Source organism: Osmerus eperlanus, chromosome 11 (genome assembly GCF_963692335.1).
Source record: "Osmerus eperlanus chromosome 11, fOsmEpe2.1, whole genome shotgun sequence".
NCBI classification, from domain to species: Eukaryota; Metazoa; Chordata; class Actinopteri; order Osmeriformes; family Osmeridae; genus Osmerus; species Osmerus eperlanus.
In genome coordinates this window covers 5,176,860-5,200,935 of record NC_085028.1, presented here as the reverse complement: position 1 = coordinate 5,200,935, position 24,076 = coordinate 5,176,860, and the positions used below count along the sequence as shown (strand labels likewise).

Genomic DNA, 24,076 nt, shown 5'->3' with positions numbered 1-24,076 from the left:
GAATGTGCGGTGTGTGGAAAAACAGTTGAGCACTATCACAGATCATCTTGGTAATCCTGTAAAAAAAAAACATCACTCTGTGAAGGAGTTGCACAAGTGCCTGACAGAAAGGCAGTTAGGTCAGGCAAACTCCATTCACTTCATAGTTAGAATTGTACGGTAAGATTGTAAGGTCAAACTGTTTCAACACTTGCATCTCTTTGGTTTTCAGAGAGTTGCAGAACTCTGTCTGACTTGGGTAAACAAACAAGGCTATTCTGGAGATACGGAGTACATTGGAGGTTTTCATGCGTTGAGGGAGGTGCTATCAATGGAGAGCCTGTCCAATGACCTCAGTGTCAGCGATGAATGAAAAGGCGAACGCAGTCTTCAGTTTAGCATGTTACAGATGTTGATAGGTTGGCCGTCCATTCCAGTCTTCAGATCCTCTAGTCTCCAGATCATGGGATGAATCAGACAAGTCACCATAGTCACACCAAGTTTGGGCGTCAGCGTTGACTCGTTCGTGCTTCGAGTTGGGCCGAGAAGCCTCCAAGCAGTCCACCTGGTGACCAGGCCCCTCCCCCTGGTGACCAGGCCCCTCCCCTTGGTGAACAGGCCCCTCCCCCTGGTGACCAGGCCCCTCCCCCTGGTGACCAGCCCTCCCCCCTTGTGACCAGGCCCCTCCCCCTGGTGACCAGGCCCCTCCTCCTGGTGACCAGGCCCCGCCTCCTGGTGACCACGCCCCTCCCCCTGGTGACCAGGCCCCGCCTCCTGGTGACCCCGCCCCTCCCCCTGGTGACCAGGCCCCTCCCCCTGGTGACCAGGCCCCGCCTCCTGGTGACCCCGCCCCTCCCCCTGGTGACCAGGCCCCTCCCCCTGGTGACCAGGCCCCGCCTCCTGGTGACCCCGCCCCTCCCCCTGATGACCAGGCCCCTCCGAGGCAGCAGCAGCTCTCTCCTCACGTGAGCTCTGTCGACCATCTCTGTGAGCTCACAGCCTTCACCTCTGTGAGCCGTGAGGGCCGCGGCCGTGTTTTAGAGGCCTGCCGATGCACCGTGACAGGTTCAGTCCCCCTCTGGAACTGTTGCTCACATCTCCCAGACAGGCGGAGCGTCATTAAAACCCAGATTCCATCCCCCTTCCATACCATAAGCGCCAGTGTGGCGCGCTCCACACGGCCCTCTGATTGGCTGGGCTCGTTCTGGCGGTGGGTGGAGGTGTCTCACGTCAGAGGAAACGGATGAGACAGGTGTGGTAAATCACCCAGCCTAACTGGACCTCCCATCTGAGCAGAGAGCCCCAGGAGCAGTGACTCACCTCTGCTGGAATCAGATGCAAAAGGGATCCCTCCCCATTATATGTGTCAGTGTGTCCGTCTCCACATCACTCCCTGGTCAGGTAGCAAAGCACTTTCAGCGACAGACTGATCAGACAGTACCACGGTGCTTAACTGAGCGTTTGAGAGGTCTTTCTTACCAACCACTATCAGACTCTTCCATACATCTGGCAGGAAGCTGGACAGGCTGGAAGCCAGAATGGCGCCCAGACTAAACAGTTCATACCACAACATGCCTGATTCTGTTTTGCACCCTTAGGCATTTGCACCTAGTAGACATGATAATAACTATTACTGTATAGGCTGTGTTATGGATTTAACTTGTATATTTAACTTGTATATTTTACTTCACTGTTTTCTCAATTTTGTATGTTACGATTACCTCTGTTACAGTAGCAGGTCAATTTCTCCCCAGAGATCAACAAAGTGCTACTCTGCTCTTTATTTCACTCTCTTTATCACTCACGCAGTCCATCCAGTAATATGTGGGAGTCTGTACTGTTGACAGGCTGAGTCCTGACTCATTAGTACCTAGCACAGCAAGACGTGTAAATAAGATAACTTCTCTATTGGGTAGGCATCTGGTCATGAGCCAGAATAAACACGATAGCTAGAGTGTTGTAACCTGGTCAAGATATGCCGTCTCTTAGACAGGAAATGTTTTTTTCTGACAGTCTGACTAGAACCAAACAAAGCGTTACTTGGTCCATTCAAGGAAGGATTTGTCATTTCCTACCCTATGACTTTATCATCTCAAATTCTCCTTCAGGGTTGCTCTCAGACTCTCTCTATCCAGGCTGTCATCTCCTGTCCTCTGTGTTGCCCGGGATGTTATGACCGGGGCTTTAAAGGCCACTGGAAAAGCAGTGTGAAAACCTTGTTATCTCAGATATCCGTTACCTTTGTGGTTCAGCGTGTCATAGGGGTACTCTCCCCTCATCCTCCCCCCTGTACGGAGGTGTGGGATGAAAGAGGAGGATGAGGGCTTGATGAGGGTGAGGGCCACACTTTACCCCCTCCTCGGTCCAACACGCAGACACACAAACACACACACGCAGGCACACACACACACGTACACAAACACACACTCACAAAGGCAGACATACGCACGTACACAAACACACATGCACATACGCACGCACGCTCGCACACACACACACACACACACACACAGGCACTTACACACAAAACGGAAAAGTCCTGTTCTGTGTGAGGCCACATAATTACAACCAGATTGAACAAGTCAGTGATTTCAAAGTAAAGCATCACTGCAGACTCATAGCGTGAAAACACTCCTGGTTCCTTGTTCCTCATGATGGATCTCTGTTCGGAAACACGCCGCAGAGTAACAACTCCATTTGAGTTTCATGCTGTTTCTCTTCTCCCTCCAGGGATGGTGGGCTGTTAAGTCTTCCATAAGCTCAAGAGACTGATTTGCGTATGCTAACTGGCAATAGGGTCAAGTGCATCAACAGTAGCCTACAGCCAAAGTTCCAGTGAAAGGAAAACATCCATTCCTTAATGAAGGCACTGTGTGTATTGCAGTGTCTGTGTGGTGGCCTGGTCTGTTAATGTCATCAGCAGCTCTCAATGGGTGGATTACTGTAAACAGGAGTGTTTTAGCTCAATGTTTGTGTGGACATAAAAATGTTTAACGAATGCAGATTTAAGCTTCCATCATTTATAGGAAGGAGATCAGAAGACACACAAGCGTAGGTGTGTTGGTTTCCAAAAAGGGTGAGGTGTGTGGATGAAAACACAAGTTTTGGGGCTAATATCAAAACCTAATAATCCTCCTCTCAAGGGAACTACCATGTGTCTGTTGCCTGTTACTTAACATGTAGTTCAAGGTTCACACCTCCACTGCTTATTAATCCTGAAGCATGCTGCCAATCACAGGCACAGAAACATGTTGGAGTTCATTCTTCAGTGATCTCAGATTCAGTGATTCAGTGATAGGGCGTCAGATGGCTGAGCGGTCAGGGAATCAGGCTATTAATCAGATGGTTGCCGGATCGATTCTCTGCAGTGCCGAATTAAGTTGTGTCCTTGGGCAAGGCACTTCACCCTACTTGCCTCGGGGGGAATGTCCCTGTACTTACTGTAAGTCGCTCTGGATATGAGTGTCTGCTAAATGACTAAATATAAATGTAAATCTTTAACAGGACTTGTGATTCATCAACAGTTCTTGTTCCGCCAGACAGAATGTTCTTGTAATCCTTTTCTTTAAACGTTTACTTAAAGACCACTCAAGCTCTCACATACTTTTTATCATTAGTAGCAAAACTCTTTTGCATGCTTATTCTGGTGCTTGCTAAAATCAGTATACCTTAATTCTCTAGCACATTATTTCTGGTTCATGGGCCCCCCTCTCCAATGTACATTTTTACTTCAATGGGCAAGTTAGCCTTCTTGTCCATCCAGACCCCTGCTGATCCACCTCCTGGGTCATTCCCAACACAACCCTGTGAGTCCCTCTTAAATCTGCGTATGCCTCGACCTATCAGAACCAAATCTATCCCATGGCTCGATTCCCCATCCAAACCATGGAGCTCACAGACAACACTGAACCCCAGATCAAGCTGCAGGCCTGGGCTCAAAGACTAACACTGAACCCCAGATCAAGCTGCAGGCCTGGGCTCACAGACAACACTGAACCCCAGATCAAGCTGCAGGCCTGGGCTCATCCTGGCCCTGCAGCACTCAGGGGACCCAGAGGATATCAGTCAGTGATCACACAGACCTGGGAATGTGTGCTGGCTCTGGCATGGTTCCATCTCCATGATGAGGTTGAGCTTCTCAGGGTAGGTATATTTGTATTTATGTATACATTTATACATACTCTGTACCATCATTCCAATAAACTGGAAACCGTACTTGACAACATCCATGGAGAGGGGCTCTATTCATTTTTCATTACTGATTGCTCAAAGGTTTCCACATGCCACCCAAACACTGGTCTGCTCTATACTGCTTTCCCTCCAGACACAGGTCAGAATGTGACTCCAAGGTGCTGCAGGTTGGCTAAACCTGCTGTTTCAGGCACGCTCAAACACAAACTGCCACTCAGACTCTATCAGATGGTAAAATGCCTGGTCTTGAATAAAACATAAATGTCTCTGAAATCTGACACAAGTACAAGAACAAGGCCCGACACTGTTTCTCTTTGCACCCACCAGCATATGCCAAAAATTATCATACAAGTTTCCCTTTGTGTCCATTTTTAAACATGACAGAGAAGAATTGAGCCTTTATACGAGGGAGGTTTTGTGTTTATACAACAGCGCCAGCACCAGGAACAAGAGGGCCCCCACTGCTGCCTGTGGAAGGAGGAGGAAGGGGAGGGCAGGAGAGGGGGAGGAGGGGGGAGTGGTAGAGAAAGAAGTCCTTTGAATGATAGCAATTTAGGAACGTGGGCTTTTTTTTTATTTTCTTGACTTAAGGAAAACAGACTTTCAATATAGAGCTCTCTGGGCAAAGGGCTTGTGGTCTTTTTTCCCCTCACACACAAGGTGTGCATGTCAATGATTGGGTTTATTGTGTGCCTCTGTGTCTGTGTGTCTGTGTGTGTCTCTGTGTGTGTGTGTGTGTGTGTGTGTGTGTGTGTGTGTGTGTGTGTGTGTGTGTGTGTGTGTGTGTGTGTGTGTGTGTGTGTGTGTGTGTGTGTGTGTGTGTGTGTGTGTGTGTGTGTGTGTGTGTGAGAGAGAGAGAGAGAGAGAGAGAGAGAGTCTGATGATCAGTGTCTTACAATACAATCACACATGAATGGTATTTTATTTCTAATCCAAATGAGGCCTAGAGACAACACACCAAAATGTAGGAATGTACAGTACTGCTGTTGTTGTAAGCTATTCTGGAATTACTAACATATCCTAAACTACAGGTTCCACTACGGGCCATACACTACAGGTCCCACTACAGGTAATCCTCTCCACAGGACCAGACGTTTTACACCCGGAATCAGAGTTCTCAGTTTAATTGTTGGCTGACAACATCATCCTCTGTCTTTTTCCAGGGCCAGGACCAGAACAGTGCCTGTATTTGAGTAACTTATATTATTTGAGGTCTAGTCCACTAATGCGGCCTACATTGAATTATGTCTTACAACCTGGCACAATCTCATAGACAGCGATAACCACCTTAAAAGAAACAAATAAGAATGTTCCTTTACCGCAGCCTACCAATTATTGAAAGGGGAACAATGTGTAAGAGCCACACTTTTGTTTATGGCCGCTCTGATAGATTTGTGTGTTTAACCCCCACTGAAGCAGAGACAGGAATGAATGCGTCCCCTCATGACCCTCTGGCCAGGCACCATGTACTGCGCTGAGGGAGGCCTGAGGTTTGGAGGCTTCCAACCACATTGACCTTCTTTCTCCTCTCTCTCATTCCAGCCTTCTTATTCCGAAATGAGACCCAGGATGAATTACCTACAGCATGAAGGCCGGCTTGTTCACTTGGAATAATAAATAAAGGATACCCTGGTATAGGACATCCAAATAAATCTACCCCCGACCGGAGCCCTTGAGTAGAGGTCTGGGCAGGGTGGCTGGCTGGTGGCTGGAGCTCGCAGCAAAGAGGACACACAGCCAGGAAGTCTGTTTTGTTTAGCCATGTACAAGAATCCTATTGGCTGGCTTGTGTGAGACATGCTTCAGCCTCGGCACCTCTGGATTCTGAGCTGTGTGGCAGACTCACTGTTGATCGAAGCAAGGGAGTGGAGAGAGAAGAACTCTGAAAGTGTGCGCATTGCAAACAGGCGGGCGCTGGTGCTCACGTCATGAGAGATGTTTCGTTTGGTGACCTTCAGCCAGGCCATGCTGGTGTCTCAAGCATTTCATTATGACTTGAATGTATTGATGCATGACACATGAAAAATAGTAGCTAGATATGTCGGAATGTCCACCTAAAAGAAACGTGCAGCTGGGAGTGCCCTTTATGCTTGCCGTTCCGTTATAAAATGCTCACGTACACATGTTGCATAAATACATCAGGGCAACACACATCTCTCCATTCACTCTCTCTCTCTCTCTCTCTCACACACACACACACACACACACACACACACACACACCCTCCAATGGACTTGTGCCTGAGGAGCGGACATCTACAGGTTATTAATAGGACTTGTTTGGCCCATCTAACCAGCTGGTGATCCTGGGCGGCCAGGGGAGGAGGTCTGGGGGAGGACGTACAAAGATAGCTGCTGTTCCTGCTGCTCGTCCTCCACTCCAGCTATCTGATGTCCTCGCTCCCGTCAGATATCAGTCAGGCACATTGTGACAGTGAGAGATCAGGATCCACACGTAGTAGAGTAGGAGGGTGTGGCATTGCTGTTCCAATGCTGCACAATTACGGGGAATACATGAGCAGTCTGTGTGTGTGTGTGTGGGGGGGGGGGGGGTCCGGGGGGAGGGGGTGTTTGTGTGCGTGGGTGTTTGGGGGCGGTTGGGGTGGCGGGAGGGAGGTAGGGACTGTATGTGTGTGTGTGTTCATGGCTGGCCTGGCGGTGCTCTCTCATGTGAGGAGATCTGAGAGGGCTGTCTCCGGAGGTGCTGACGGCTGGCAGAAGGGCACGGATTCAGAGTATTTGGGTGTTAATTGAGCTTATTGGTCAGCTATTCACAACCTTGACATGAGGGTGATTTACCCACCAGAGAGATAGTGTGATGGAGCAGGCATGTCTGAAAGTACTGGATGGATGTGACTGGAAAAAACTGACACCTAACTTAGTCATTCCAAGTAGTATATTATTAATGTCTCTTTCTCTCTCTATCTCTCTCTCTCAGTCTCTCTCTCTCTCTCTCTCTCTCTCTCTCTCTCTCTCTCTCTCTCTCTCTCTCTCTCTCTCTCTCTCTCTCTCTCTCTCTCTCTCTCTCTCTCTCTCTCTCTCTCTCTCTCTCTCTCTCGGGGTTTGATTTCCAAAACAGAGGGATGTAAAGAAAGTACTTGAACGTAATTTTAGTTAAGTAGTTTAGTAGAATGCTTTTGCGAGGAGCAATGACATGCTAACAATGCAAGTTTTCGTACATTTTAGAGAGGTAGATATGGAACTTGTCTATCCAAGGTTCTACCTTTAGCCTTATGGAAGACCTTCCCTGACCCTCTGCTATGATCCGGCTCCGAAGCGTTCCAGTAGGATGCCTACTGAGAACCTAAATTCTGGAAAAGCTGAATAGAAAATGCTCTTCAGTTACATAGCCGTAGTTAGCTGGCATTATTTGTCGTCACTCCTCAACAGAGATGTGAATAATTTACGGTCATAATAAACATCCTAAATGATTTGTATGCACCCACTCCCCTAACCAGAACTCTAGAAGAGTTATCGATACTCTCTTCCAAATCCTCCGGACCTCTCCTTTTCTCTCCTTGTGACCTCCTCAGTCCCTCTAAACATCCCTCCCCATCTACTTCTGGGACCATTGACCACACAGCTGGATTACTTTTCAGTGCATTGCTTTGTAAGGCCAGAGGAAAATAGAAGCCTGTGTGCCCAGAAAGTGCAGCTTTCAGAAACCAGGGGCAGAAGGTTAACTCAGCAAACTGAGCTGTTCAGCATCAGTTCCTTCCGTACTCTGTCACTGACACATTCTCTCTCCCCGGCACACACCCACACACATCAATTCAGGCACAAATACGTACACTCACACATACAGTTCCTTTGATTTTGGACATGGTCCAGAAAGTCCATGGTTGTGAATTAGAAGACCTGGTTACATCCAGTCCCTTCAGATGTCTTGGCAGCGTTTCATAGTGTGAACTGTATACTCTGACCTGCCATTCTGTTCATAGTTGCGAGAAGCTGGTCACTGCTGCACCAGTCCCCTGTCTTGCAGAAGAGCTGGATTTGGAGGCTGTGCCTGCTTCCGTCCCTGTGGATCACTTCCACTTCACTTCGGATGGGGAGGGGGTGGGGGGGGGGGGGGGTGGGGTAGGGGGGGGGTGCATTAGGGACATTCAGTCATTTGCTCATTTTGTCTACCTGCCACTGAGGCTGTAAAGGACATTATCTCTCCACATCATGAGCAGATGGAGTGTACAGATGGGTTCCTAATGATAAAAGAATTTGAATCCGTCCCATTTGTTCTAATAAACCAGGGTACAGACATACAGTGAAATAGTACATTACAATAAAGTAGCCCATCTTAACTCAACAAAACGTGTTTTTTTGATGAAAGCACGGCTTGCCAAATAGCAGAGTTCAAAGAGTCCTGATTTGGATATCACAGTCCTGTGTGACAATAACACCGTCATAAATCCATGTAACTCTACCCAACTTTCACTCAAACGGGACGACAAATTGTCCTCTTACACAGTGAGTAAATTGAGGGCATCAGGGCTGAGGCATTACAGCGTCAACAAAGAAGTAATTGCATGATCCAGGCTCAAACAATATGCCATTGTGCTCCCTGTCAAAAGCAGTCTGCCGGTCCAGATGTACTGCCGAAGTGAGAGGTGTCTCTTGTTACAGCCATAATAACCTCAGACAGCCTGCTTCTCTGAGAGAGTCGTGTCAAGCTGAGCTGTGGCAAGCTCCACCATTGTTTTCCTCTGGTGAGTTTATAGCTATGTGTCTGATATATGATAACCAATAAGTAAGGATTAATAATTACAAGGCCCACACGCTGTATGAAATAAAAGATGGGGGGGTGGGGCAGTTGGAGTGTATTTATTACAAAGACCATGCCCAGGATTATCATATCAGTCTTGTTGGAATAGTGCTTGTGAGTTTGTGCGGACGTACGTGTGCGTACAACTGTCTTCTGTCCTCCTGCAGCCACATGAAAAAACAAATGCGACAAACAGTTTGAAGCATGTGACCGTCCACATATACATCCAAGAGCACTCCTGGAGCGCTGGGTATCCACTCTCTTCTCAGGTCGTTTTCTTTTCAGCAGGTACCTCAGGCCTCCTAGCCTCCCGAACACAGCCATGACGTTATGCTCTCTGATGTTGCCCTGTGGCTTTGAAATGTGAACTATGGGGACCAAAATGACAGTATCTGAGTGCATTAACTAAAGGGTAATGTGATAGCAATACTGACCTGTATCATACTGTAGTTTGTTCATCTGGAGCTGGATGTCATGACATAGAATAACATCTTAGTGTCTGGAAAGCTTACCTTCTCTGGCTATGTGGCTTTTATCTGAGTTTGGAGTGTATTTTAAAAGGTTCTTTTACCAAATGCCAAATCTGATAAAGCACACTCATGGTTTATTGATTTAAGACTATTTCTACTTCGGAGTGTCAGAAAGAAAGCATAATGTCCCATTTAATCCAAGCAAGTTGAGTTGATCCAGATTTGGGCAGACATCATAGGTTGTGTGAAGTGTGCTGCCTATGAAAAGAGAAAATGAAAAGAGAGTAAGGAGTATATTAGGCTTAAGACATTCTCTACTTTCAAACGCTCAGAATCTACTTTAATAGGCGTTTTACCAAATGCACTGCCTGTAAATGACTAATAAATCTATAAGAGAGATGGGCAACTGTACTGCAGGTTACCTCATTGAGCCACTAGATGGTAATATAGACTACACTTTTGTCATGTCACAGGTATTATTTATTTTCATATCATAGTTTCACGGCCTATTTTAATTAATGATTCACTAATTAGTGAGTCTGGAATCACCCACCAGGGCAGTGACTTTGCAGACACGCTTTACTAAGCAAGCACACATAGGCCCATTCACTGAAGAAAGTTGGAGGCAAATGTATTAGGGCTTAATCTTTTCCATAAGCATTATTAATGTGCTGAATATGTTAGTTGATAGAATGTAGACAAGGACGTGAAGGGTTTACTGAGCACATACACAGTTGAACAGCCAAACGAAGTTCACATAAATTAAGACAAGAGACTGATGAGCAACAATGCAAACAAGCAGAAATACAAAATTATTAAAAACATGCAATGATTGAAGGACGTGTAGACCGACTTTAATGACGCGATGTGTGATTATTCTACTAATTTTCTGATATTTGGCCGTTCAATTATATAAATAAAAAATGTCTCCAGTAAGAGGTGGGAGGAGCGAGTCGACGTTAGCGCGTCACAAAGTGCCTCCCCTTGCGATGCAGCCACTGAGAAGGGAAGAGAAAGTTCAGACCTACATTTACAAGCATTGGATGGAGATGGTACCCGCAGAGGTGAAGGCAATACACCGAATGCGTCTATTCGCCTGCAATATATATTTGAATTCCACTAATATCTTTCCGTAAGCAAAAAGTGAGATAACGCTTATCATTTTCCTCTTAACTAGTTCAATGAATTTTCACAGCAAATACTTGTGGGACCAAGGGTATCTGTTTTTGTTGATGTTCGGCACCTCGCAAAGTTCTCGTCCTGAATGCTTTTGGATGCGCAACGGACCAAGAAACGTGTGAAGTGTGATGTCAAAGTAGCGTGTTGGATACCAGCATTAATTTATTTTATTCTCTCACAAAACATTTTTTTTCTTCACTTCTACAAAACATTTGAGAGAACATGAGTATGGATGGCTCTTCGTTGAAGATAATTATTTTTCTGTGGTGCCAACTGGCGATCACTGCATCCAGCATGGATATTGGAGCCTATGAGCTGGAACGCGGCAGACCAGCAAAATGTGAACCCATCGTCATTCCCATGTGCCAGGGCATTGGCTACAACTTGACACGGATGCCCAATTTTATGGACCATGATAACCAAAAGGAGGCTGAAATCAAACTGAATGAGTTTGCCCCGCTGGTGGAGTATGGGTGCGATGTGCACCTCCGCTTCTTCCTCTGCTCCCTCTACGCCCCCATGTGCACTGACAAGGTGTCTACCTCCATCCCTGCCTGCAGACCCATGTGTGAACAGGCCAGACAGAAGTGCTCCCCCATCATGGAGAAGTTTAACTACGCCTGGCCAGACTCCCTGGACTGTTCCAAACTCCCCACGAGGAACGACCCCAATGCCCTGTGCATGGAAGCGCCCGAGAATGACACTAAAACGGAGACGAAGAAAGGAGAGGGCATGCTTCCTGTGGCCCCTCGCCCCAGACAGCCGGGCGGGAACGGGCGATCCACGGGCAGCCTGGGGTCCTGTCAGAACCCGGAGAAGTTCCAGTACGTGGAGAAGAGCCAGTCCTGCGCCCCGCGCTGCTCCTCGGCCGTGGACGTGTTCTGGTCCAGAGGAGACAAGGACTTCGCCTTCATCTGGATGACGTTCTGGTCCACCCTGTGCTTCGTCTCCACCGCCTTCACCGTCCTCACCTTCCTCCTGGACCCCCACCGCTTCCAGTACCCCGAGAGGCCCATCATCTTCCTCTCCATGTGCTACAACGTCTACTCGGTGGCTTTCATCATCCGCTCCGTGGCCGGCGCCGAGAACATCGCCTGTGACCGGGAGAACGGCGAGCTGTACATCATCCAGGAGGGCCTGGAGTCCACGGGCTGCACCATCGTCTTCCTCATCCTCTACTACTTTGGCATGGCCTCGTCCATCTGGTGGGTGGTCCTCACCCTCACCTGGTTCCTGGCGGCCGGGAAGAAGTGGGGCCACGAGGCCATCGAGGCCCACAGCAACTACTTCCACATGGCCGCCTGGGGCGTCCCCGCGCTGAAGACCATCGTCATCCTCACCATGAGGAAGGTGGCGGGCGACGAGCTGACGGGCCTGTGCTACGTGGGCAGCATGGACCTGGGCGCGCTCACAGGCTTCGTCCTGATCCCTCTGTCCTGCTACCTGGTCATCGGCACCTCCTTCATCCTGACGGGCTTCGTGGCCCTCTTCCACATCCGCAGGGTGATGAAGACGGAGGGCACCAACACGGAGAAGCTGGAGAAGCTCATGGTGAAGATCGGCATCTACTCCATCCTCTACACCGTCCCCGCCACCTGCGTCATCATCTGCTACTTCTACGAGGGGCTCAACATGGACTACTGGAAGTTCCGGGGCCTCGAAAGTAAGTGCTTGTCCTTCCCCGGCCGCAAGAACGAGGACTGCTCCCTGGAGGAGTCTGTGCCCACGGTGGCCGTGTTCATGCTGAAGATCTTCATGTCCCTGGTGGTGGGCATCACCAGCGTGGTGTGGGTGTGGAGCTCCAAGACCCTGCAGACCTGGCAGGGCCTGTGCAGCAGGAAGCTGGCAGACAGGACTAACAGGAAGCCGTGCAGCAGTGTGAGCTGCAGCAGCACCCACTGTTATTACAAAGCCCCTGTGGTCCTCCACATGGCCAAGGCGGACCCTTACTCGGACAGCCCCACGCACGTGTGAGACTCGCCACACGGCTCGGGGTGGGGTGCTCGTGGGGGAGCGCGCAGCTGCTAAACTGACTTGAAAGGAAGGATGGGTCTTATTGAGCTGTCGGTCAATGCTCCACCTTGCCAAAGGGACACATCACAGACGCTGAGTGAGCATCTTAAATCAGTATTCGATTCAAGGGGAATTGTTCAGTATTGTTCTCGGTTGACAGTTACTTCAAATGTAAACTTCGTAATAATTGCAATAAACTGTTGCAAAAAGGAACAGGACTTTGCATGGACACATGTATCTGTTTAACCAGCCACAGGGAACCCCCTACACACGTTTAAATGTTCTATTTAATGTATATAAATATATATATTTAACTTAAGTTTGCTTTGGGACCTTAACAGTTTGATCTGAGTAGACATGCATCCACTAAAGCCCGAAAACAAAGGATCTAGGAAAAGTAAGTGCCTGTTATCAAAGTTGTTGAATAAATAAAATGCTTTAAAATATGGTTTCACTTTTTTCTAAATGTGTGAGTGTTAAGGCAAAAATGAACATGGACATGGATGTTTCCTGTTCCAGTGCACATGTGGTTACCTTGAGGCATGCTTTGCAATAATCCTCAAAGAGAATATTCAATGAATAGAGTGACAAACCATGGTAAGAGATGTTACGTGCCATCATCTCTTAAACATGGAAGCTGTGCACAGAAGAAGATATTTAATTAATGCGTCTTTTAATCCTCGCAGACTCAGTATTGTGGCCTCTCGCTTTGCCTACTGTTTGATCCCTATGCAAATACTCTGCACTTTGATCTTGGACCAATTTGAAGAGGATCTCAGCTTCAGCCCAGCAACCCACTGTCTGCTACTGGATTACAGTTCTAATTTTAGGTTTGTCTTTATTGGGCACATGTAGGATAGAATAACGTTGATATCTAAATACGTTCATTTTTTTTCTCTTTACAAGATTTTTATAAAAATTATTTACACAACTTAAATTCTCAGCATCAGCCCCAAACGTACCAATTTATTTTCCTGTACAGGTAGTTTACTGGGTCTACCAAAGAGTGTGGAGTGTGAGAGAGACATAAATGGTTTATTATGTCTGTAATTGTGTTAACTCCAGCAACATATGTGGAATGACGTTATGGAATGATGTAAAGACTTCATCCTTGCATCGTTTTAAACATTATCGCTTGGAGCTGGACGCTGCCAAGTACTTTGAAGTGTGTAGCACAGACACAGTTTTGTGTCTGTTAACTAGCTGCTTCCTCTGTAGTTGAAACTCCGGGGATGTTGTGACTCAAGAAGGCCGAAGGCTCACAATGACTGACAGACAGCATGTCCCACTTGTGGTAGCTTCTACAGATAGGAAAAAAAGCTGCAACAGTGTTGAAGACATGGTGGTGTTCATGGCCTGGTGACAAGTGGAGAAGGAAAAAACAACATGGTGGTTCGAACGACAGGGATCTGTCAGAGAGATCATATCTTGGCACGTAGGTAAATGAGGGTGATTTTTGTATCGTTTCGTTTTAGCTCTAACACCGAGTACATCATTTGATTTCTGTTTTCAGTACATACAACACACTGCTGTGTAATTCCTGATTCCAAGAACCAATCACAATGTTTGTTTGTATAGTGTGACATTTGGCCTCAGATTGGTGGCAGGATACAGACGCCACATGAGCACCTGCCCTCCACACGTACTTGATTGGTTCCCCTCCACGTCAATCAATAAAACCAGTCCTTGAAGCCTGCACCAACCAATCGCACAAAGTCTTATAAACTGCACCCCCACATCATTTTCATACTATGTAGGGCTGCTAGATCGAGGGGGTTGGTTAGGCTGGGCACCCCTGGCTGTGCCTTTCTATCTGCAGATGTCTGATACTGAGCATACATCGTTTTTCCTCTGTCTTAATCAAAAGTACCTCTGGAGCTTAAAATGTACTTATTCTGAGACTGTTACAATTCATTGGTGTTGCAGACTGAATTGTATGGCTTTGTCTTTAAGCAGTATGCGTTTCTTTAACTATGTTGTCAGGAAGAATATGTTTTATTCATTAACGGTGGGTGTGTTACCCACTGAGAGCCTGTGTGTGTCTGGCCCTCTCTCTGTGGTGTACTGGCAGTGTGAATGGAACCCCTCAGTCTGGTCATGTGTCTGATTAAAGGCCATCATTACCCTCCTGAAGCCCCTCCCTCCTGACCCTAAACCTTGCCAGCCCCCTCAGGGAAAATAGAAAAGAAAGCATCCTTCATTACCCAGCTCTCCCTCCACCCCACCCCCGGCACTATCCCTTTCCTGGGCTGTTTTGATGTGTAAATTAGTGCATTGAAAACCTGCCGGCCCCAAAGAGATGATTTCCATGAAAATGCTCCAGTCTAAGAGCAGAATAGTTCACCCAGCTCGGCCCTTCACTGCTGGCCTCCCACTGGTCTGCCAGGCCCTACCTCCTCACCTAGCATACAAACACACAGCCACACACACACTCAGAGACATTTATATTACGCACACATGTATACACATCCACACATTTAAAAAGAGCACACACCTACTCATGTACTTGTGCAAAGCATAAACATCTACATGTTGACTTACAAGTTTAAGACCATCCAAGCCAAACTTCTAATGTGCAGACAACTATGAAAGAATGTCTGAAAATGAACCCTATTATAAAAGTGTCATAAGATTTTCAGAATTAATTGTAAACAAAACTTCTCCAATGCCAAAGATTTGTCAAAGTTTGCAAATATTTGTCAAATATTTATTTTTAGACTCATTCAACATCTTAGTAGAGGACTCAAGTATGAGTACATCCATATAAAGCTCTTAAATATTGAGATCCAAACATCTGAAATGATGTCATTCCAAGTAGGACCAGTTTAGATAAGAAGTGGAACCACAGATGGTTCTCTGGGTGAATAAGAGCTATAGAGAAGTTCATTGTTGCAGATAGTTTGAAATACATGGAACTTTGAGATGTCTCCTCAGCCTGTTTGCCCCAGATACTTTGATTACAGAGGTAAAACCCCCTCTCATCGCGCTCCATCTCTCCCTCTCATCCCTTTCCCCCCTTCTACTTCCCTCCCTTTCATCCCTCCCTCCAAGCCTGTGGATGGATGGATCACAGAGCAGAGGAAGGTTTCGCTTTTCTCCCTCTGACGCTAGAGCATTGCTGTGATCGTTGCCTATCGTCCGCGCCACTCTCCTTCACGGGGATCTGCCGGATTTCGTTTGTGTTTGTTGTCTTCCTCTCTAATGCAGATGGAGACCAGATTTAAAAGTCACTTGTTGGTGCTCTTCACCAAAGGACATTTCTCTTTGAGTCAGGGTCGGCGAGGACAAGGATTTGGGAGAGGGTCGACAATACGCGAGCCCTTTCATGGCGTTGTTGTGTTGCACGATCAGAGGCATGGATTATGTAGGTCAGCCGTTTCAGTGAGTGAGAGCACCCCTTTTGTGGCTTCCATTTTTATTCAGTTGCTAGGCAGCATCTGCTCTAATCTCTTGTACTAAAGACTCCCTCCCCAGAGAAAGGAGGGAGGGCACAACTACAAAAGGAGCAGGAACCATAGTAGACAAAAACATCAACAAAGACCCCCAAAACTATGTTTGAGGTCGGAGTTGTGTGAGGGGTGGTGGGGGTTGCAGGATATTAAACACCCCCTCCCCTCTTTGCCTCTTCCTTCTCTGTGTGTCTGCGATTTGCTCCTCTTTCTAGGTCTTCCAAACACCACCTTGCAACCACCATGGCGCTTTTCCTAGGAAAGGAAATGACTCATCAGATCTCGGTTTCCCACAATGTTATGGCTCCTAACCAGGTGAGGCGTAGGCAGGAGGAGGATGGGGGCTGTTGTGGTTCTGCTGGTAGGCTTACAGCTCCCTGTCGGGACTGCACTACCTTGCACTGCTTCTTGCAGCAAGAAAGTCCTGGGTTGGATTCCTGCTTGGGGCTGCTTGGTGCCTGTTAGTGCACAGGTGAGCTCCCGGGCCTTTCTGTGTGGAGTTTGAAAGTTCTCCCAGCTCTCTCATGGGTTTCTTCTGCAATAAACTCCAGTATAAACACATTCAAAACAGATCGCTCTCCTGGCCAGGACATGGTTGAGCACTCAGGTTTGCCCCTGGCTGCCCTGGGAGGAAGGATAGCAGGATGGGTTACACAGACGAATTTCACCGGCGGAAGCTCTGGCGTGTGTGTGGTCTGCCGTTCCCTGCACGCGTGTGTGTGCCACGAATGGTTGTGATCAACAAAGGTTTCTTCTTATTGGCATTGAAGCAACCTGAATCCCTTCCAGTGCCTTCTGACGCATTTTACCACCATGGACCACTGCTTGAACATGAATTGAAGTGAGAGAGGTAAGTATGTGTGTACAAATTGAGCACTGGCTGAGAGGGTGGAGTGGGTTCTTCGTGTTTAGATGTCCCCTCACCCTCCAAGCTCTAGCACTCACACAGGATGGACTGTGATCACCAGACCTGGGGGCTCTCAGGTCCATTGTATTCCCCCACCCATTGTGAGGCAGCTGATAGGGGTGTAATGAGAGTGACGCCCCACCCCCACCCACATAAAGGGCCGGCCTAATTAAGGAGCCCCCCAAGTGGAGAGGAGGAGTTGGAGAGGGGACAGGAAGGACACCAGTATCGGTTTGAATCTAATCTAATATATCACATGTCCATACTGTTATTGTGTGTATTTACTATTGGGTTTAGGTTCCTTCCTGATCCAAACAAGCTGGGAGTTCATTTAAAAAGTATTGATTTATTTATAATTTCATGCATTTAGAAGAAAAAATCACTCTCTTTTTTCACTCTCTTTTCCTTGGTGCTTATTAGAATCTTGGAATCAAATAAACAGTGACTTGGTTGGACCTGGTTCACCCTTTGTTAATCCCCCTGCCTTCTGATGTTATAACGGTTATACATCAGACAGAAAGGATGTGATCCTTTTTCAAGGCCACATACTGTCAGTGTTGTCGAACTACTTTGTTTTTACTAAAGGAGCTATAGTTTACCTTCCTATACACATGAACATGTATGCCTGTTATATTGTGTTCCCTGCGTTGCTATTCTGTCCACTGCACATTCTTTCCATTTTGTGAGCAAAATAGAACAGAGAATTCAATGAGACAGTTCTCGGCAGTTCAAATAAATTTGTTTTAATATTTCCTATCATCAATTAAGCAGTTTTCCGGCCATGGGTGTTGACACAGCCTGATCACTGCAGCGCGCATTACACCGTCCAGCCATAAGAGGAACCATCTGGCCCACAGACACACACTAGACCTTTTGTGCGCCACAAATAAAGGGCTCAATCTGCAAAAACTGAAAAAGAAAAGTGTTGCATGACAGATTTATTTATGCTCCTGTTCAAGATCTACACGGCTCCTATTGTGGTGTGTAAACCATCTCATGCTTGGTTGCATATGGAACTGAACGGACTTTGGTTTTGAAGACAGTCTGAGATTCGGTTCTGATATGATTTGCCATGAGAAATGATTTGCCCGGCACACCATGCAGCCAGCTGCACCACACTACTGTTGCCACAGATGAGTGACTGTGGAAGTTTAAACCTGAATTCCACCTCAGCCAGTGAAGCAGGAGTCACCTACAGTGTTGTTAAAGCCACAAAACATCTTAGGTCTGCATCTGTACTTGTTTAAAGCCACAGGCCTTGTTTGAAGGGTGCACTGCTGAGCAAATGTGTCTGTTGAGGGACTATTCAAAGGCCAGACAAACTCTTGCAGCACAGCGCTGTGCGTTTGTTTGTGTGTTTGTGGACTGAACCACTACAGACACCTCAGACTACTATCCAGAGAGGACCACAAAGCTTCCAGTGAGATCCCATGAGATCCCCACTAATGTTTCTATCCGATATCCAACCAGAATCATAGATCTCCACCAAGGGGACTGGTTCTCCCAGGGACTGGGGACTGGTGTTAGCCACTACATAATCAAACACTCACACGGTGTCACACACCAAACAGAACTCTGAGGCACGGCTACTAAAACAAAGTACAATGGTGAGGGCAGCCTGGAGGCAGGCCAGGCGCAGGGTGTTTATGCAGAGCAGCCAGAGAGCGGGAAACAAACGCAACACGATCCCCGTGTTTGCCTTACCCTCGCTAATCCGACAAATGACACAGAGAGCGGATTCCCTTACAGAGAAAGCTGCCACTTGGATATTTATCCTCGCCGAGGCGAACATCTGGTCAGCCGGCTTCTCTTTCTCTGCAGCAGCCCAGAGGGGTGTAATCCATGGCCACATTTATTTTTGGTGTGAAGTTTTAATTAAAAGTGAAAGTGATGCCCCGAGCGGGTGGTGCTCCGGGGCCCCCGGGGCCAGCCTGAGACCTGTCCGGGAGGAGGGAAGGGCAAGATAGGGACACAAAGGGAGGCAGAGGGGGGGAGGGGGAGGGGAGGAGGGGGTGTAATAGAGGGCTGCTGATAGTGTGAAATGTTCTCTTTTCGTTGTTTGTTTTGGCTTCCAGTCAGACGGAACAGCCTGGGGTCGCAGATGAGTGCCCGCTGCCCCCACACACCGACGGAGGGGGAGTAGGATGGAAGGATGGCTCACAGCTAAGCTTCTTAATATCACGTATAATTAAACCAGACTGGCCTCTCATCCTCCCTTCTCTTTTACAGAAATAACTGTGAGCAGAGGATTTCTGTCCAGACGAGTTTTGCTGTTTGTTACATGTCTGCTGACAGGATTTCCCTTTGTTAGTAAAACGGCAGCCTCTCCTCTGGGTGATGGTTCACAGAACAATTTGAGATCTGGACAGATTGCATCAGAAGCCTTAATTGTGCACGTACATTAAGTTCGCAGATTCAGCTGTAGAGAGAAGGCCGTGTTTGTCAGGTATGGTATTGAAATGAGCCGTGACAATGACCGAGTGGTACAGGTGACCTCATCTGTCTCTGATGGCACTCTCATTGTGGAAGGTTCGACTCGAGGAGCAGGTATCATGTGTTACCTGGCTGGTCCGCCAGCGTGAGAGGACGGTAATTAGCCGTGAGGCGCCAGTCTCTCCCCCTGGCCCGCATGGCGTCAGAGCCAGGAGAGGTGGCTCACAGCCTGAGCCTCGTCCTTCAGAACAGACGCCCTGGTGTGTGTCCTGACTGGCCCGGCTGCCCGCTGTCTGCCTCCTCGGCCTGGCTCCTGTCGCCTGGCTGGGGAGGACCACTCAACCTGAGACCAGATTCTTTCCTCTACATCTGTTATGCATTTACCAGAAACAGCCATTCAAAGGGTCCTTTATGGAGCCATCAACAGTCTTGCGACTGCTTCCCATTAAAACAGTTGCACTCTCACACACACTCACACACACACACATACTGTGCACCTTCCCAAATGCTCCCCTGCACTCAAACAAGCAAAAACTCTCGCATAGGCTTTCTATGACACAGACATTGTGTACTGTATTGTTTCCTGTCTTTCCCACACACACACAGACACTCATTCACACACAAACACTTGAGGGGGCTCTATTATCCAAACTCACACCTAAAAAGACATTTTTCTGTTCCAGGAATCTGCCCTCCTGCAGGACACAACAGCTGCAACCACATTTTTTTCTGCCTTTAATGAATCACCAATGTGTTGGTTCGACTGTGTAGGAGGGTAGAGTCCTGGAGTCCTGCCCCATTACACAGTTTAATGTATTTATTCCTGACACCCTGACCCTTCCCTGCCTCTGCACTCAAATACACAACCTCCTGATACCACAAGAGTATCAGATTGAGGTGAGGTTGTCATGACGAGGATATCGAATGATAGCCTTTGGGTTATCATTGATAGAATTCCGGATTTTCTTTGTTTTGTACTTGGATGCTGTCCATGGTTCTTGGGTGCTTTATTAACTGTTGTCTCCTGGATGTGGTCTTTCTGATTTATCAACTCACTTGCAACTCGTTCACTATAGAATCCAGTCTATTGATGCAGCAGGCCGCTTGATGAGCATCCTGCTCGACCAGGGCAGAGAGCGGAGCATCCTTGCGTTTACCTCTCAGGTGAGAAACCTCTGCTTCTTAAACACCAAGCATGCCGTGTGTGACTTGGGCTCTGAGCGTCTGGTTCAGCAGTGCTTACATGAGGGATATGTCGTTGCTGGTGGGTTCGGAGTCTGGAGTTTCTGTGTTCTAGAAGGGAGCTGGCTCCCCGAAGAATGAACTCGCTGCACCCTCTAGAGAAAACCAAGCCTCAGAACTCTCTATTTCTGCATTCCGTTTCCCCCCCCCCCCCCCCCTCTACTTTGGTTTATGATCAAAGGGAGCAAACACACTTCTGTAGAGAGATAGAGAGGGGTGGGGTAGAGAGATGAGTGGGGTGGCAGTGTGAATAATGCATTAATAATCATCTTTGCACGCATTCAGACGGAGGGAGAAATTTAGGGCACGTCGCTGCCGAGGTCGTACCAGACGGCTCTGTCACTCATTTCCAGGTCACTTTCAGGTTTGTTCATGTTTGGAAGACCTTTGTCCTTCTGCTGTCTGTCTCTGGTGCTCTTGTCCTCATCTCACTCCCCTGCACCCTGGTCCTGGCAAAGGTAGAGATGTTTACATTTAGATTACTGATTAATACAAAAATATTGTTGCCAAAATCCAAATCATCTTCCACAACCAAAACAGTTGGCAAATGACAAGTGTCAAGAAAGAAATCACCTTGATATGGTTCAAAAGAACACATAGGAAGACAAAACACGTTATCTTACAGCCTACAGAATACACACAATCGCCATTTGAATAAGACTTTGACACACTTTGCCCCTGCCAAATGTCCTCTGCAGTGAGCAATGCATTGGAACCCAGTTGTGGGTCAATATTTGCTCGGAGGCCAAGCCTGGTCCATGTGTATGAACTCTGTCCGGCGTGTACAGTGTACCCACTGGAAGTCTGCTCTGGTTCAAAGGCTAGTCTGCGTGTGGCAATGGTTTGCTTATCGAATGGTGGTCCCTGGCTTGTTTGAGCTTCTGTCATGACGGCATCCAAACTAAAACCACAACATGGTGCTGCTCAAAATTCCAGGTTAGTGAACACAGCCATGGGAATAAGGATGATAGTGAATGAAAACATAGAGAAAAAAATACAATGTCACCCTGCAAGGAGTGAGGCCTACATTGTTTCTATAGTTGAAAGTGCATTAGTCTGATATTGGAAGTATTACCCTATCCTACCCTTTCCTCTCCTCCTGCATGTCTTCTGCTCTGCACCCCCCCCCCCCCTCAATGTAGAACACCTCCAGTCTGCTGTTGGAAAGTCTAGCCCGTCTTCCCTTCAGTGAGGAGAAGTCATTACCTGGAGCCACCCGAGATGTCCAACACAAACACCAGAGCATAATTAAAGAGAATGACAGGCTGGATGGCTGAAGCCAGCACACCTCTCCTCCACATCCCCTGCCAAGCTCTCTCCCCTCAGCCCATGTTCTGCCCATTTATCCTACCTTGTCAGATTTTCCTACTGTAGGCCAACTCTAACCCGGCAGTGTACAAGTGCAGTAAATCATGGTAGGACTACCTGACCGGTAGGGTTAAGAAGCCCTGTCCACCTTCTGCATTACGTGCGTAACCTTCCTGTAAACATTGTGTCTGCACACCTTGATACTTAACAAAATAAGGAGTCCACTCTAGAGAACAGGAAAATCATGTTTTATTAAAAAGTAAAGAAAACACATCAGCCTCCTTTCTCGTGGTAACCTGCACCCTGCGGCCAGTTGGTGATTGGCAGTGATGACTGGGGAAACTACAAGTACAAACATGAAAGAGCTACGCTCCGTGTTCATAATCTTTATTGGAAGTTCTTTACACAGGAGGCCCAAACTCTGCCCAATTCAACCCCAGCTCAGACTATAAATATAAACAGTTAAGTGTAAAAGACTGGTTGTTCCTCCAGAAATAAAGAAAGCATTTACAGTCAGGAACTGTCGAGAGGGCAGTCACTTTTGCATGTTGTAGATTGGATTAACAGATCAGTCTCGCATCAAAATAGGATTTATCAAGGTGATATAACAGTCAGTAATGATTCCCCAATCATTACATAAGAATGATCTAAAACCGAAACAAAACCAACAAAAAGAGAAATAAAAGCATTTATAAAACTGGCCAAATTATTATCCTAACAGAGCAATGTGACGATGCTAATACTTGTTGGAACACTGCATAGAACGGTGCAACGTTACAACGTGAAAACCAAGAGCTCTGCATGTCATGACCTAGCCAGTATCTCCACCCCCCTAAGCCAGTATCTCCACCCCCCTAAGCCAGTATCTCCACCCCCCTACTGAAGGTGTCCATCTGTCCAGGATGTGGATGGAGGCAGGCCTCCTGCAGCAGGACAGAGGTGTTTAACAGTCTCCAACCAGTCTGCACCACACTGAGTGTGGGATTGATTGCTCAGCATGTTAAAGCAGCACAGTTCTCTGTGCAACTTAACAGCACCACCTGGTGGCCATAGGATACAAAACGATAAACTCCTGGAGCCTGACTGGACTATGAGGTCTAGGAGGTATTTCATAGATTACTTTCCAATTATATTTAGCTTTATGTAAGTGGGTGGGTGGGGGGGAAATAAACAAACTAATGTTTTCATATGTGAATGCATTTGTCTATACATGTTCCCATGCAGATTTGCGCTTTTAGCATACAAATACACTGTATACCATCAGTCACCTAGCCCCGACACTGTCTCTGGAGCCGACAGGTCTGTGGAGGAGGAAGGGGCCTCACCTTAGCCTGGAGGATTGTTAGAGGTGAGAGGTCACAACATTTTACAACTGTGGTAACCTGGGGACCATGACCATTCCTGCAAGTCACATGCCTGAAACCTGGGCAGGACTCTGCACAGAAAAAGGAGGAACTGAACTGAATGTGTTAAAAAGTAATCAATCGATAACAGTGGGGATTGCTTAGCACAAGTGGGTGACATATCTTAAGAAACATGAGAAGATGGTCAGTGTCTTAGATCATGTGAGCAACGCACAAGAACCCCCTTTCCCATGGCCCAAGTGTCCATCCTGCTTCTTGGAGCAGATTATGCTGTCTTGGGAGGATTACCAGGGCAAGAGAAGGCAGGAATGGGGATCAAGTCAAATGACTCTTAAAGGGGTGTCACAAACCCCTTAACATCATATGTCAATTTTTTGTTGTTTTCCCAGTTGAAAAAAAATCACCAATATTAAATTGCGTTACAAATATAAATCAGTTTTCTATCAATTTCAAAATATGAACATAAATCTGAACACCAAAAAAGAAACGAAAAAAAAAAAGGAAAACTCCATCTGAGAGCTGAGTCCCATTTCTGTGGGAATGGGTCCTTTTAGAAGGGGCAGAAGAATTCAAGAGACACTGAAGCCCCCTGGACTTCACGAGGAGCGTTTCCTCCTCTTGGAATGTCGCTGGCTGGCCTGTCCTCGTCACTGCTGCCAGCCCCGCCGCCCCCCTGGCCCCCCTGCCGGCGAGTTCTCCGGTCACGCTCGCTGTCACTCTCCTGCTCCTGGTAGTTTCTCTGCTGGTGCTCACAGCCGCTCGCTTGCTCTTCCGAATCACGCC

At 47.4% G+C, this 24,076-nt stretch overlaps 2 protein-coding genes across 2 annotated transcripts in view; one reads left to right on the top strand and one right to left on the bottom strand.

Annotated features, from left to right (window-relative positions):
- The first annotated feature begins 10,410 nt into the window (after positions 1-10,410).
- On the top strand, positions 10,411-13,029 carry fzd9b (frizzled class receptor 9b). Its single transcript, XM_062473546.1, has one exon. It carries the CDS (start codon positions 10,800-10,802, stop codon positions 12,549-12,551), a length of 1,752 nt encoding a protein of 583 aa, XP_062329530.1. The 5' UTR covers positions 10,411-10,799; the 3' UTR covers positions 12,552-13,029.
- A 10,814-nt stretch (positions 13,030-23,843) lies between these two features.
- Positions 23,844-24,076, bottom strand: part of baz1b (bromodomain adjacent to zinc finger domain, 1B) — a 12,005-nt gene continuing 11,772 nt past the window's right edge. Inside the window, 1 exon segment of the mRNA XM_062473424.1 lies at positions 23,844-24,061. Within this exon segment, the coding sequence (XP_062329408.1) occupies positions 23,844-24,061 (218 nt within the window).

What these genes read in the sequence shown, in the direction of transcription:
- fzd9b (XM_062473546.1), top strand. Translation starts at nt 10,800, where the DNA reads ATGAGTATGGATGGCTCTTCGTTGAAGATAATTATTTTTCTGTGGTGC.